The sequence below is a fragment of the Scardinius erythrophthalmus genome (genome assembly GCF_964197995.2).
Source record: "Scardinius erythrophthalmus genome assembly, chromosome: 2".
NCBI lineage: Eukaryota > Metazoa > Chordata > Actinopteri > Cypriniformes > Leuciscidae > Scardinius > Scardinius erythrophthalmus.
In genome coordinates, this window is record NC_138222.1 from 48,467,169 (window position 1) to 48,481,960 (window position 14,792).

At 38.3% G+C, this 14,792-nt stretch overlaps 1 protein-coding gene across 4 annotated transcripts in view; it reads left to right on the forward strand.

The window, feature by feature from the left end:
• LOC308706603 (phosphatidylinositol-binding clathrin assembly protein-like) overlaps positions 1-14,792 on the forward strand; it is a 54,753-nt gene that overhangs the window by 15,740 nt on the left and 24,221 nt on the right. For all 4 annotated transcript variants that reach the window (XM_081392357.1, XM_081392359.1, XM_081392358.1 and 1 more), the window contains exons 2-6: positions 361-503; positions 12,201-12,276; positions 12,375-12,477; positions 12,672-12,765; positions 13,633-13,744. In XM_081392357.1, the coding sequence (XP_081248483.1) occupies positions 361-503; positions 12,201-12,276; positions 12,375-12,477; positions 12,672-12,765; positions 13,633-13,744 (528 nt within the window). The remainder of the gene's footprint in view (positions 1-360; positions 504-12,200; positions 12,277-12,374; positions 12,478-12,671; positions 12,766-13,632; positions 13,745-14,792) is intronic.

Sequence of the window (14,792 nt, forward strand, 5' to 3'; positions counted from 1 at the left end):
CATCTGATGGCGTTCAAAAGATGCTGCTTTCGTATGCGAGTACGCAAAGCAAAACTGGGGTGCTCCTGCATATTTAAAGATGCGACTGGATCTTCTCTGCTTGTCTGTGAGTTGCATAACAGAACGACTGGTTAGAAGCCCGTCTAACCCTCTGTGTAGAATACTGAGAGATATTATGAGAGTCCGCTGAGATCTGCTTCCATTAGCACCCGCTGCAGATACATTCATATGTTTCACGCAATGTGAAGGCCCTGCTATGTGCTGTGTTTATTGAAACATCTTGTGCAGGGTCTTAGAACCATTCGAGATGTGAATCAGTGATGTTTGTTGCTCTAACGTGTGCGTCATGTGTGTTTTCAGACTTGATCCACTGCACCAATGAGATGAATGTGAACGTTCCCCAGCTGGCCGACACACTGTTTGAGAGAACCACCAACAGCAGCTGGGTTGTGGTCTTCAAAGCGCTCATCACCACACACCACCTAATGATGTATGGAAATGAGGTGAGATTCTGCACTTGAACTTCATACTTTTTTTTGGGATTTGTGGTTCACATCAGACAACCTCTGTGCAGTTACCATTGAAGATCCAGCATAGCTCGTAGGGTCAAATTGACCCTACATGACAAATCACAGCTCAGCAGTCATAATGTGCAGTGTGTGAGACATGGTGACAGACAGTGAAAGCATTTTAAATTGTCATCCTGAAAAGTTGGTGTTAAGTTGCAGTAAATCTGTGATGTTTTAAATGAGTCAAAGTGACCTGCAACATTTTGGAAAGACTAAACGAGACATCTGATGAACAGAAAAGGAATAATGGAGGGACATATGGTTACATGTGGTTTGGCACTGCAAGGATGATTCGCTGTCCTTCCTGTCTCCCTCTAGCACTGTCTTAGGCGTCTTACATTACGGACATTGCAGTTTATTGCTCTGGCCACATCTGCAGTCCTGTAGCAGGACCCGAAAAAGGGATGTTTCTTTTTTTGCTGAGTTTATTTTGTAACATTACTTTCCCCTTTTGTTACATTTAATGCTTCCTTGTTGAATAAAAGTATTCATTTTTATGTGCTAATTGTTCAATACAGTGTTTGAGTTTGAAAGTGTGTACAGTTTATGTGCAGCAACAAGAGTTAGATAGAAATAGATACTTATATATAGGGCTGGGTATCGTTCAAAAAATTTCGATACCAATACCGATACCGATACCTTGATTTCGATACCGGTTCCTGAACGATACTTTTTTCGATACCAATTTTTTTTTAAATCCATTTTAACAAGATTACATAACACATTACCTCAGAAAAACTTTGGTTTTATTTTTTCAGTTTGACTCATGCTCCTTAGCCAGTGCACAAAGGAACAAAAAAAAAGCACAAAGGAACAAAATATTCCTTAGGCCTACATATACATAAGGAACAAAATATTTTTTTATAAAGAGCTCATACTCACCAAAGCTGAATTTGTAAAAAAAAAAAAAAATACAGTAAAACTTGTAATATTGTGGAATAGTATTACAATTTAAAATCTTATTTGAATATATTTCAAAATGTAATTTTTTCCTGTGTTGTCAAAGCTGCATTTTCAAAATCATTACTTCAGTGTCACATGATCCTTCAGAAATATGAAAACAGTTTTTGGAAACATACATTTTTTCATGATTCTTTGATGAATATAAATTTCAAAAGAACAGCATTTATTTTAAACAGAAATCTTTTGTAACATTACACATGTTTTAAGGTCATTTTTGATCACTTTAATGCATCCTTACTGAAAAAAAATTCTGACCAACACATTTTTGAACGGCAGTGTACATTCAGTAAATTGCAATATAAGCACTGTCAGAGTGATCAACAAGGTATCTCTTAATTTACCAGTCAAAGACGGAGCAACTTTCTGCTCTTATGTTTACTCCGTGCACTGTCAAGGGCTTCATCATATCTGTCGCGGTACAGGTGTTGTGCCGAATTTCGACCCCCGCCAAATTATTACCCCCGCTAGCATTGGTAGGTTTAGGATTAGTTGTGGGGGAGGGGTTAAGATTAGGGGAGGGGTTAGGATTAGGCAATCAGGTGCTGACTTCAACGAGGGGGGTAATAATTTGGCGGGGGTCGAAATTCGGCACAACACCTGTCTTTGCAGCAATTATTTTACCGCAAATACTGCATCGCGCGCTGTTGGCATCGAGCCAGGAAAAATGTAGCCACACTTTTGATCGACTTTTCCACATCTTTAGGGTATTGTGTGTGTGTGTGTGTGTGCTCGCGTCTCATATGAGAATGTGCGCAGAGAGTTCCGCGCGTCTCGTGTGTGTAGAGTTTGCGTGTATGTGCGTGAGCGACTTTAATTAGGCGTGTCGTTGTGCATTTCATATGTATTTGTTTGAGCACTGACATTGACGAGTTAACCCCTTAGGTATCGAAATCTGGTACCGAAAAATAAGTCATTTTTCAATACTCGATAGTATCGAGGCAATTCGGTCGGTACCTAAAAAGTATCGAACTCGGTACCCAGCCCTACTTATATACAAGCACAAACATGTAGTCCATTAATGATAAACAGCAGGTAGGTGAGAACATGACACACACACACACACACACACACACACACACACATTAATGATATATACAGTAGGACGTGACCTAGATGTGCACATGGCCTGCTTAATGCATTGTTACTACATAAGCTCTTCTAGAAATGCACACTCGTTTACCTAGCTACAATATCTAAATATACCAAATACTTTTTATCTAAAGCTAATTATAATTATTACAGACCTTAAAGGTATAGTTAACCTAAAAATCTAAATTCTTTCATCATTTACCCTCCCACATGTCTTTCCAAATGTGTATGAATTTCTCTCTTTTGTAGAACACAAAATAAGATATGTTAATGGAAGTTGACCATGGACTTCCATTGTACTGAAAAAACAAAACAAAAAAAACCAGCGAGACGTTTCTTAAAATATCTTCTTTTATTTTCCACAAAAGAAAGAAAGGCATACTAGTTTGGAACAACATGAGGGTTATTACTACTACTACACTACACTACTTCGAAATGCAAATTGTTGGCATTTTTAGAATTAAAAGAACACATTTTTGACTCATTTTCACCTTTACTTTTTTAGCATGTCCTGAAAAAGACGGTTTGTCAGTTAGATAACTTGTGGGATTCAGTGAGTCAGAAGTTTGCACGATTCATTAAAAGAGTTGAGTCATTACTTTGTGAAATGTACAGTACTACACTAGTCGCACTATGTTTTTTTTTTGTTTTTTTAGGGGAGCCAGTGAAGAAAACGCATCTATTGTATTGTCCTGGCATTATTGCGCAGTGAACTGTCCTTTTTATCTCATCACATTCAATTTAGACTGCAAGCTCACAACTCGGGATGGATATAATTACTTTTTCTGGCACTATAGATTCTGCAGGAAACAATGGCACACGCACACACAAAAACAATGGCAGTGCTAGTGACTCTCACATGTGTCCTTGTTCATTCCCTTGGACTATAAAATAAAAAGTCGTTCACTATACGTCTTGTTCTCGCCAGTGTCAGAGATAGTGAGCGTGGAGGACTGTCCTTCAGCACACCCTGTTCTATGGCATGACGGGGCACTAATCAGCCAGGGGTGGATTTTGTTATCGGAGCTGAACGTCTGGCCCAGGTCAGGACTGGTCTTAATCCTTTACCCCATTATGGTTTCAAAAACACACGTTTGGTTATCACTGTCTGTCGAGGAGCAGAGACATTTGGAGGACATTTGTCTTGTCAGCAGTAGTCCTGTGAGAGGGCACAGGAAGGGCCACAGATAAGGTATTGTTGATAAGGGCGTTTGCCCATGCGTTTGTGCGAATAGGACAGAAAAAGGGCGATGTCACTCAACGATGGCCCAGATACTGAACGTACAATTTGCTATAGTGACGACGTCACTGGGATTGTATGTTGTCTAGGGTAGAGATAGGAGAAGAAGGGGGGGTTTGAAAAAAACATCTAGGTAGGATAACTTTAGGGACTTGCAGAAAGAGAGAAATTGCAAGGGACAGCAAAAGAAGCGGGTGGAATTTTAATCAGCTGGTTCATGCGGGGTCACACAGTAGACAAATTGCTTAACCTTGTATGTTAAGCAAGATGCTGTCCATCTAGAATGGTTCGTTTTGGGTACCGAAGGAAGTCTGAGTGTGCGAGTGAGCTAATACTTAAGATTGAGAGAGGTTGTGTGTGAGGGATGTTCAGTGGTTCTATTAGAAGCTGGAGGCTCAAATAAAGGTTGGTTTAATAAAGAGTGTTTTGTCCTTTTGGTTTCATCATTAACTTCTCTGTCAATATTTTTTTGGGCCCTGTAAAAGTTTTATTCTTTTTCAGGTTTATTTTGTCTGGTTTCCTTTTTTCCATTTAAATTTAACTGGATTCTTATGGTTAAATTCAATTTTAGTGATCAAAATCCATGTCTAGTTAACTGAAATGATAAAACGACCCCCCCCCCCCCCCGACCTAAAATTCTGCTTTATTTTTTCTAAGTAGTTTTTTTTAATATTTTTCCAAAATCCTTTTTTTTTTTTTTTTTTTTTTTATATTTCTGAATCACGTTTTAATGGACTAATCCTGACTAACTTAAAAAAAAAATATATATATATATTTTTTTACTCTGGAGATTCAGCCCTGGGAAGTGTCTACCTATAGTGAGACCGCAGATGCTGAAAACACCACAAGCGTCACACGTGTTTCAGTATGTGTGTGCTTGATGAAACCGTGCCACTCATTCACACAGAGACATGCAAAACATGTAGACTTCTGAAGTACATAGTATCCTTTTTGCATTTGAATATTCACAGACACTGGTTAATATTGCGATTTAAGTGTGCATTCCCACTTTTTATTTGCCAGATTTCGTGACATTCCACATTATACTGTGAATTCCATTTTTATGGATTGGATTCCTTGATTCTGTCCACGCTTTCCTCAATCCTGAAATCATAGGGCCCTACTATTTGAGTTGAATAGACAAATTTTCCCATAGACAAAACAAACACTTGTTAACAATTGGAAATACACAAATATTGACCAGAAGATTGAATGAAATTCATGAATGTGGTATAAACATTGTGTCAAACATTTCTCCCTTAAAATTAATAATTTTGCTTCAGCAAAAAAAAAAGTGTGATCAGTTGATCTATTCACTGTTGTCTCATCACTGGACTTGTAGCTGTGTCTATAGAAAATCAAAATTGACTCTATTTACTTTATTTACTCTTAGTCTCATTATGCAGTGCAAATTAATCCAGAGAAGGGAAAAAAAATGTTGTCTTATCTTTCATAGAAATTTAATTAACTTCCACATCTGAAACGTCTTTCTTGCGCAGCTGATGTCACGTAGGTCGCATGGGCTCCTGGATAATGTTAATCAATGGCCAAATAGCTGTAGGCATTGTTTAAGGCTATTGCTGTAATTAATGCAGCCTTTCTGAAATCTCGCTGATAGTTAACACAGAAGATTAATGTCAACACAAGACCACTGAGTTTCAGCATTTAAAAATCTAATTTTATTAAGTCTGTGTAAATGTCAGGCTTGAATATGCTCTGCGAGTGTGAACACAGGTGCGTGCTCTGGGATTCTGCATCTGACATCTGGTGCATTTTTCTGAAGAACAACAGAGAACAGTTTCTAGATTAATTTGTTGCTGCTGTATATAATGCTATGCAATGTATAATCTATGGAGTCGTGGAAGTTGCAAGATCTTGCTTCCCTTCATAATTCAAAAGTGCATGTAATTGGGTGTAAGAAATTGCTTCAGTTTTCTGGGCTTTTAATTCTGTCTGTTCGAGAGATCTGACCAAATCTGTCAAGTAACATGTTAAAAAAAGATTTGTATATACACATACATGCATTACATGCACACACTCGTACATACAAATACATAAAAACATTTATTGGTTTATCCAGTCAAATTTGGAAATGCGTCACATTATTGAAGTAACATGCTAAAGGAATGGACTGCAAATGCTATTTCATGTTGACTTCGAAGGCTTTTCTGACATAGCTGTGAATTGGGCTGTTTAGCATTCTGGCCATGTGCTGACTCTTGAGTTCAGGTCCCTGTGTGGGATCTGTTTGCATAATGGATGCTGTTTGTGAGTGATGTGCGCTAGGTAAGGTAATTATTACCTTTATGAAACATTCTCTCACTCCCCTGATGTCTTTTTCCCTCTCTACCCTGCAGGCAGGAATGGCAAATCTTGGCAGAAAACAAACACCTGCTTCTCAGTAATCAGTAATGCTTAAGTAGGGAGTATGGATAAACTACATGTGGGAATTGGTGAACTCACCTTGTTGGATCGAAACATTGACCATTTGTTTTCTGTGGTGGTCGACGTAGTGGCAATGACACGGGGGCAGAGTTATCCATGATGCTTTGTCACTTTACTTCATTGCTATAAAAACTGTTGCCCACACTGATGTGTGATAGGGTCATTTTAATTTTTTATTTTAAAGGGGTCATATAATGGTACATGCACTTTTACAAGTTGATTGTACTGAAATGTGTGTTGGCAGTGTCTGTACACAACCATCATAAAATTATAAAATTTTTAAATCTTCTTATGTTTTCCCCTCTCTCAAATCAAGCCGTCACAAAATCGACGCCCCTCCCACGATTGTATGATTGACAGCAGCGTTTCAAATCAGACCCGCCCTCGCTCGTGAGCGAGCTGTCTGTCATCATAGTGCATTGTTGATATGCTGGAGCAGAATGGCGTCTGTGATTGTGGTGCTCTGTTCTTGGGTGTAATAAGGAACACCGCATCATTTTGATGTTCCTAAATCCGAACCACTGAAGACGCAGTGGCTGAGTTTTGTTTTTGAAGGGAATATGCCCAAAGCATTGATGCGGGATATTCCCCACGATCAACGTCCATGCTTTCATGTTTGCGCGAATCATTTCACACACCAGACTGCTTTACAAACGAGGGTCAGTATAAAGCTGGTTTTGCTAAGAAGCTGCTCCTGAAAAAAGGATCGGTACAAACGTGTTCCTGCTGAACCTCCAGAAGACGTGAGTGTAACGTTTTATTAACCTTTATATTAATATTTATATTAATCTTTGCAAATCGCTTACACGCTTCAAGATGAATGCGTCTAAGGTTTACACTAAGGGTACATTACGGCATGTTTTCTATGTACAACGTTCTCAATATAATTCATAATCCCATGTTTATAATGAACAACGCGTTATGGTTATTGTGTTACGGTGTGCACACAGAACAGAGGGGCGGGGTGAGCAAAGCTCATTATCATTTAAAGACACATGCACTTAAATGGCGTGCTGAAAACAGAGCTGTTTTTGACCAGGTAAAATTAGTGTTTTCTTACAATACTAATGAGAATTTTAATTAAAGTATATTACAAACTTTTAATTTAAACCCTAAAGAATCATATTAGATTGTACAAAAATGGCATTATATGACCCCTTTAATAGTTTACATTTACATTATTTACTTCTTTTTTCTTTTCTTTTTGCTGGTGAGATTTTGTGAGCGTGAAACTACTTCAGCTTTGCATGGTGTGTAAGTTTGGTACTTTTTTTCAATTTAGTGACCCATTTTCACTTTGTTTTCTAGTTCAGGCATTCATTTTGAATCAGATGCAATTCCAGCTCTTAACTTTACAAACAAAATGGGTTTAGTGTTTGAAAATAATCGCTATCGAACAACTCGCCTCCTTTCATATCCTGTCATTATCTTTTTGTACTCGCCATTTTTCTTTAAGCTTTTCTTTTTTTTTCTAACCGTAGTAATTGCTCAGGCCGTATCCATAGAAACCTCAGAACATGTATGGATCGAGAGAGCGAAGACCAGCAGCCGGCACATTATCAGGGCATCATCATGCAGCATACTTACACATGTTCCCTGCAGGGTTAGTGCTCTCGCGCACAAACAAGCACACATACAGTTTTCATACGCAGTTCGAGCGTTGCTTCTGGATCAGTTCCCGACTGCACGCGCAAAATCAGTGGCTAAAACATGAGCAATCCCTGTTCCCAGATTGCTGATATCTTCCCTCAGCCTGAGCTGCTGTGTTAATAGAAGCTCCTCTGTTTGGGAGAGAAAGCTCCGTGTCGAAGTGCCTCCTGCCTTAATAATAAATGATGCTTCACTCTGACACTACTTGAGGTTTGTTCTCACATTAATTATTTGCTGAGCAGAGAATGCGGGACCCTTCCTGGCCTATCAATCTATATTTATCGTCCTTACTTCTGACATCCATTTTGAATAACCTAAGCAATGTAAGATAGAGGCGTTCATGCAGAGTAGCAGGTGAGCGAGCGTGGATTTGCAGACTCCACTGAATTAGTAATCCATATTGATCTACGCTCCGGAATGGAGCAAAATTCTCTGCATTTTGGTGCTCACTGGCTCGGCCATGCATTTTCCAAGAGGTTTCTCTCCAAGGTTAAGTCCCGGTGCCAGAGAGAGAGCTTGCTCATTCTCCGCACAGCTGCTTTCCTGGGGATTTTCTTCATGGTCTGAATGCGGTCTGCCTCACTCCGCTTCTCATCTGATTCCGAAAGATTTTAGACCAGCATTTGAGGCAGGGGTCGGGTGCAAAGCAGAAGTATTGCCAATATTTTCTTTGAGAATGATTGGGAACACACTGCTAGATCAGGAATTTTCAAAATGTTTGATGCTAATGCCCCCCAAATTTGATAACCTTGCGAGGGACTCCCAAAAATATTAAGACACCTACACTATATGTTTTCTTGTGATTTTTTTTTTTTTTTTTTTACATTTTGTTTGCAAAATTAAATAGATTCCTATTCATTGCAGATTTCTATTCATTTTCTGCGGTTAAAATTATGGCTGATGTCAATAATAACTGACTGTGGATGAAGTCATAATATTTATATGTCCACGTTTTTTTTTTTTTTTTTTTTTTTTTACCTTTTTTGCTGAAATTTTCCATGTACCCCCAGTACCCCTCATGCTCATCAGTATTTCCCCCATTGTCCATTTTTGAATATTAGAATGATGGTAAAATGCAGCTACACAAACTGTAAAAAAAATTGAGGAAACTCACTCAAAGCCATCACATGACCAGGGCCACCCTAGGCACCAGGGGCTCCTTTGAGATCAGAGATCATTGTTTTTTTCAAAGGGTGGGTGGCCTCTTTCCCTCTATTTACACGCAAGACTTTCAGCCCACTGTTCCATGGATCGCCACTCTTGATCCTCCAACTTAAGCAAAGCTCTAGGAATGCAGTTTTTTTTAAACCTCCCGTTCCTTCAGATGCATTTTAGGAACCTTCTGTGACTCTCGACCTTTGAATACTTTTGCCACGGGCAGAAATGGCCACTGCCAGGTCTATTTTATTCCTCTGCACCAAGCAGATTTTGCCTGACCGCTGGGCCTGTCACCGGGTCCTCATGCTGGTTCTCCCCTGAGGTGAAACAAGCCTAAGGCTCCATCCCAGTACGTAAAAACTAGTACATTTCCTGCTGACTCTTTCTCTGGTGCACTGATTTACAAAATAAGATCAAGGTTACACCTACTGCATTCTGGTGGCTGATAACTTTGTAGTGTCCCATAAATCACATTGACGAATACAGTTCCAGGAAACACAATTAGTTGTATTCAGAATTTCTTACTAATTATTTGTTGATGTACCAGCTTATAGTGTGTTTCAGGCAGTTGAAGGCTGTTTGCACCTGTTATTTAAGGGATAGTTCACCCAGAAATAAATTGTTTTGTCATTAATTACTCACGCTCATGTCGTTCCAAACCTGTAAGTCTTTTGTTCATCTTCGGAACACAAATAAGATCTTTCCTCGATTGACTCCCACTTTGACGCTTCATAAAGTTCTTTAAGAGATCTTAAAACTAATCCATATTAATTGAGCGGTTTGGTCTACATTTTCTGAAGATATTGAATCGCTTTATATGACGAACAGATTGAGTTTAGGCTTTTATGCACATATAGAAATTCATCAACTCACCCATCAGTTATGGTAAACAGAAGCTCGAACATGTTCGCTTGACATAAAAGAACCAATGAGGCACGTTTGAGCTTCTGCAAGACGTTTGTTCTCAGCAGGTTCGGTTGAGCTTAAATTAAATCTGCTTAAAATGTAAAGCGTTCTAGTCTTTTCTAGATTTTTTTCTTTTTTAAAAATCACCCTATCCATTTTTTGAATGCATATTATTGCTCTTATTGTGAATAATTATCCAGGCATACGTTTCATTTTTTTTATCTTGTAATTATTCATTCAAATATCATAACTTAATAATCCTATGAAACTACATGTTTCTCTCTGATGACTTGTGTTGGAATTCTCTGCTTAAACTCTTTCTTACAATCAACTTCAGATATGCCTCCATCTAATCAACTAAGTCCTCGCCCTACACTTTTATCTTTTTCGTAAATCTGTTTCACTCGGATGTACGTCACAATACGGCAGAAAAGATCTGTTGCTCCTTCCGTCACATCATGACTTTAAACCTTTGTTTTAGTAAAGTGGTTGATTAACAGGTGAGTGGGCAGTCCATTGTTGCTTTGTGCAGATCAGTGTCACAAATGCAAGATCTCTTACATTTTTAGCTATATTACAATATGATAAGCGTGATCAGACCACAAAACATTTTAGAACATGATTATTCCTCTATTCATCACCAACTACTTCACCAACTACTACTAAACAATATTTATACCAGATGGTTTTGAGGTCTGTGTAAGGGTACAATGTACGAGTGTAAATCGGACAGGTTATCACGATTCAATATCGATTCTCTCAGCCAGCAGTACGATATTTGCCGATAATTCTGCAGTACGATTTGATTTGATTCAGGGCTATATCGATTGATTTATCGATATTTAGATATTATGTGCCAAGTTTACACAACCAGTTACAATTATTAACTCACAAGTGCAACCAAAATATATAATACATGAACATTTAATTAAACTCTGCACATTGCCTGAAAACATTTACAACAGAAGAGTTAATTTGCAAAAACAGATAACTCCGGTCTTGTTCATTTTCATAAATCATGTTTTTTTTATTATTGTGCATTCCAAGTAATATCAATCAAACTGCAGCTGGGTTGTTTTGATAATAACTAAAGTAATAATAACTAAAAAAATACAGGTAACTTAAAATTTTAAATTCATTGAAAGTGTGTTTTTTTATATATTTAAAGTCAATTTTTGTAACGTTAATCTCTTCTGACAAACTTTGTTATTGTGATTAGACGCACAGGGAGCTACCGTGCTGCTTTAGCAAGGTTCAGATCAAGTTCGTTGAAATTATCCATCCTCAATCACTTTTAGTCATCTTTGATGAAACTCCTCTTAGTTAGCGAATCTATTTTCGAAGTGACTAACAGCCTTGTCACCTGACCTGAATACTGCACGCTGATTCGCTAAAATTGACTTTTTGGGTTGTGTTCACAAACAACAAGGGTGCTGCTTGTCGGTTTCTGCTGAAAAACATGAACTCGCGATGCCTACTGGCTTCCGTAACAAAACGTGTTTAGGGTTCAGTCCATCTTGTCAGACATCTATTTCAGCTGAGAAAAGATACATGAATATGTGGAGAGTGTCAAAATAAAGGTACCGTATATCGATATTTTATGTGTGGCATCGATGCATTGTATTGTTAGACGTTTGATCGATGCATCGTTCCATATCGATGTATTGTTACACCCCTAGTACAATGAACTTTCAAGAGTCACGTTCATTTATATGTATGTACACAGTCACCTTCATTTATATATGTACACAGATCTAGAGTCTGTTTTACTTTGTTTGCCCGTCATGTCCACTACATGCATGAATGAGGTCGGAATGCATCCTATCTTAGTGTAAATCTCCTGCATTCCCAAAACTCCCATCATGTCTGTTCACAACAGCACTCAGAATGCTGTGTGCTTCTCTTTGCTCTCTTCTTCAGCCCACAGCTGTGTGAGCTGGTGTGATGGGGCTGTACGGAGGAGAGGAGAAGCAGCAGACATACTTGGCAGCTCAAAGAGAGCTGGAGTCTGGTCTTGTACACAGGTCTAGATTTCACATGGTGTACGGCAAATTCAGCAGAGGGGAGTTTCCGCATGTCAGGGATGAAGTCGCTCCCGCACAGTGACAGATTAAGAGCTGCAGAATTACGTCTAGTATATAACTTTACACTTTTGTGTCATCTCTTCTCTGTACCCGCAGCGTTTCATTCAGTATCTGGCCTCAAGAAACACGCTCTTCAATCTAAACAATTTCCTTGACAAAGGTGCATTGCAAGGTATGTAAGAAACACCTTTACTGTCTCTAAAGCATTGTATGCACACACACACACACACACACACACACTGATGATAAACCCCTCGTTCTGTCCCTCAGGTTATGACATGTCCACATTCATCAGGCGGTACAGCAGATATCTCAACGAGAAAGCTCTTTCCTATAGGCTGGTGGCTGTGGACTTCACCAAGATGAAAAGAGGGTGGGTAAACCTCACTTCTGCCTGGAGTCAAGATTGTGTTCAAACATATTGTCTCAGCAGGACACAATCTAATCATGCTAGCTCATTACTCCGATAATTAAGTTGTTTTTAAAGTTGATTTTTTTTTTAAGCGCTAATTAAGATTGCGAGTAAGTGGCGAGTACTGATTGTTTGTTTATCTGTTTATGGAGCAGTATTGATGGAGTCATGCGCACCATGAACACAGAGAAGCTGATCAAAACGTTGCCTATCATTCAAAACCAGCTGGACGCGCTGCTGGATTTCCAGGTTTGTGATGGAGAACATGCATACATGCTTTAAAACTTCCCAATGATTTTTCTCTTGTTTTTGTTTTACTAATTATATGCTTCATAACCCCTATTTAAAAAATGCATGCAGTACCATTCAAAATATTGGGCATTTTTGAAGTATTTTATGCTCATTAAGGCTGCATTTATTTGTTAAAAATACTGTAAAAACTGTAATACTGTGAAATAATATTATTACAATTTAATTCAGCTACTTTCTATTTTAATATATGCTAAAGTTTAATTTATTCTCGTGAAGACAATGCTGAATTTTCAGCCACCATTACTCCAGTCTTCAGTGTCACATGATCCTTCAGAAATCATTCTAATATGCTTGATTTGGTGCTCAAGAAACATTTTATTATTATTATCAATTGTGAAAATAGTTATTTTTTTTCTATTTTTGCATTTATTTAAAATAGAAATCTTTTGACACATTATAAATGTTTTACTGTCTTTTTTGATCCATTTAATGCATCCTTGCTGACGTATTCATTTCTCAAGATTTTTTTTTACTGACCCTCAAATTTTTAACAGTGGTGCATATGTAAACAATTAAAATCTGTGCAGACAGAATGCATAAATATGTACAGTGTGAAAAGCTTCTTATTCTATTCTTTTAATGAAAGCGATTTTTCACTCTGTTTGGAAAGATGGGTCAATGTTTACATTGCAGATTATTTGATTACTCTTGTGATTGAAGTGATAAATTCAAGTAGGCTTGGCAACCCTTAAGCCCCAGGTTGCAAAACCCTACTTTAACAGAACAACATTGATGTTGATTCAGTCCAAGCTATTTGGTATGATATGTACTCTCTCGTGTGGATGTGTGGGTGTGTGTCTGTAGGCTAACCCTAATGAGCTGACTAACGGAGTGATCAACGCTGCCTTCATGCTGCTTTTCAAAGACTCCATCCGTCTGTTTGCTGCCTATAATGAGGGCGTCATCAACCTGTTGGGTAAGAGTAATCTACTCCCTCTTACTCTAAGAGAACGTTCTTCTCTCACGCTCTGCTTTAGGGGTTAAGTCTTTAGGCTTTCTGAGCAAAGAACCGTACAGTTGATGTTGACACTTTTCGTGACATTGGTTCAACTTTGCTTTTTAAACCGGAAGAACGAAGTGGCTCAGAAAAAGAAAAAATAACCATTTTTAGCTATTGTGTCTGTGGACCGGAGCAGACTGTGCACGCTCCGGCGGTTCGCGTGACTAATGCGAAACTAGACTACATTCGCCCCAATGGAAAGCATATTTACACTATATGAATTGTTTCCTATCTTCTATATAAAATAGTAATAGTGTGAACAAGTGACTGATTTCAGCCATAGCTTCGCCGTCTGTTTGGGACGGGATGCTGTAGATTCTAGAGAGCATTTGATTGGACAAAAAATCTGATGAGAAGCCGAAGTGCAGGGCAATGTCATCAATGATCCGTATTGGCGGAAGTGAGAGACTGTAAGTTTCGAATGCTTAAATCTTCTAAATGTGAATTTTGTCATTGTTTTGGAGAACATTAGCTTATAGATAACTTATTAGCATTAGCTTAGGCTAACATATTCAATAATAAACATAATGAGTGTTATTGTTGTTTGCATTGATGTGCAACCTGTACATATCTGATAACATAAAATAGAAAAAAAAAGGTGTTTTAGGGTTTCATGGCCCTTTAATGAAGTGAGGTCCGATTTAGTTTTAGTTTATTTTTTTAAGCTCTTTGTTTAAGCTCTATTATTCAGTCGTTAAGCCGGTCATTTTCCCGTGATTTTAATTATTATGTTTTATGTCGTAACATACGGCGTTTAGGTTGATGATTTGAAAAGACTTTGGAGTGCTAGCTGTCCTTGAGCGAACCATTACAGCAGCTTTTATATGCCCCTGGCTCCGTCAGCCCAGAGTGTTTTGACAGTCCTCTGATGGATAATTGCAGCCTTTATCTATTTGAGTCACTCTGCTAATCGTTCTCTCTGTTCTCTCTCTCTCTCTCTCTCTCTCTCTCTCTCTTCCCTTTT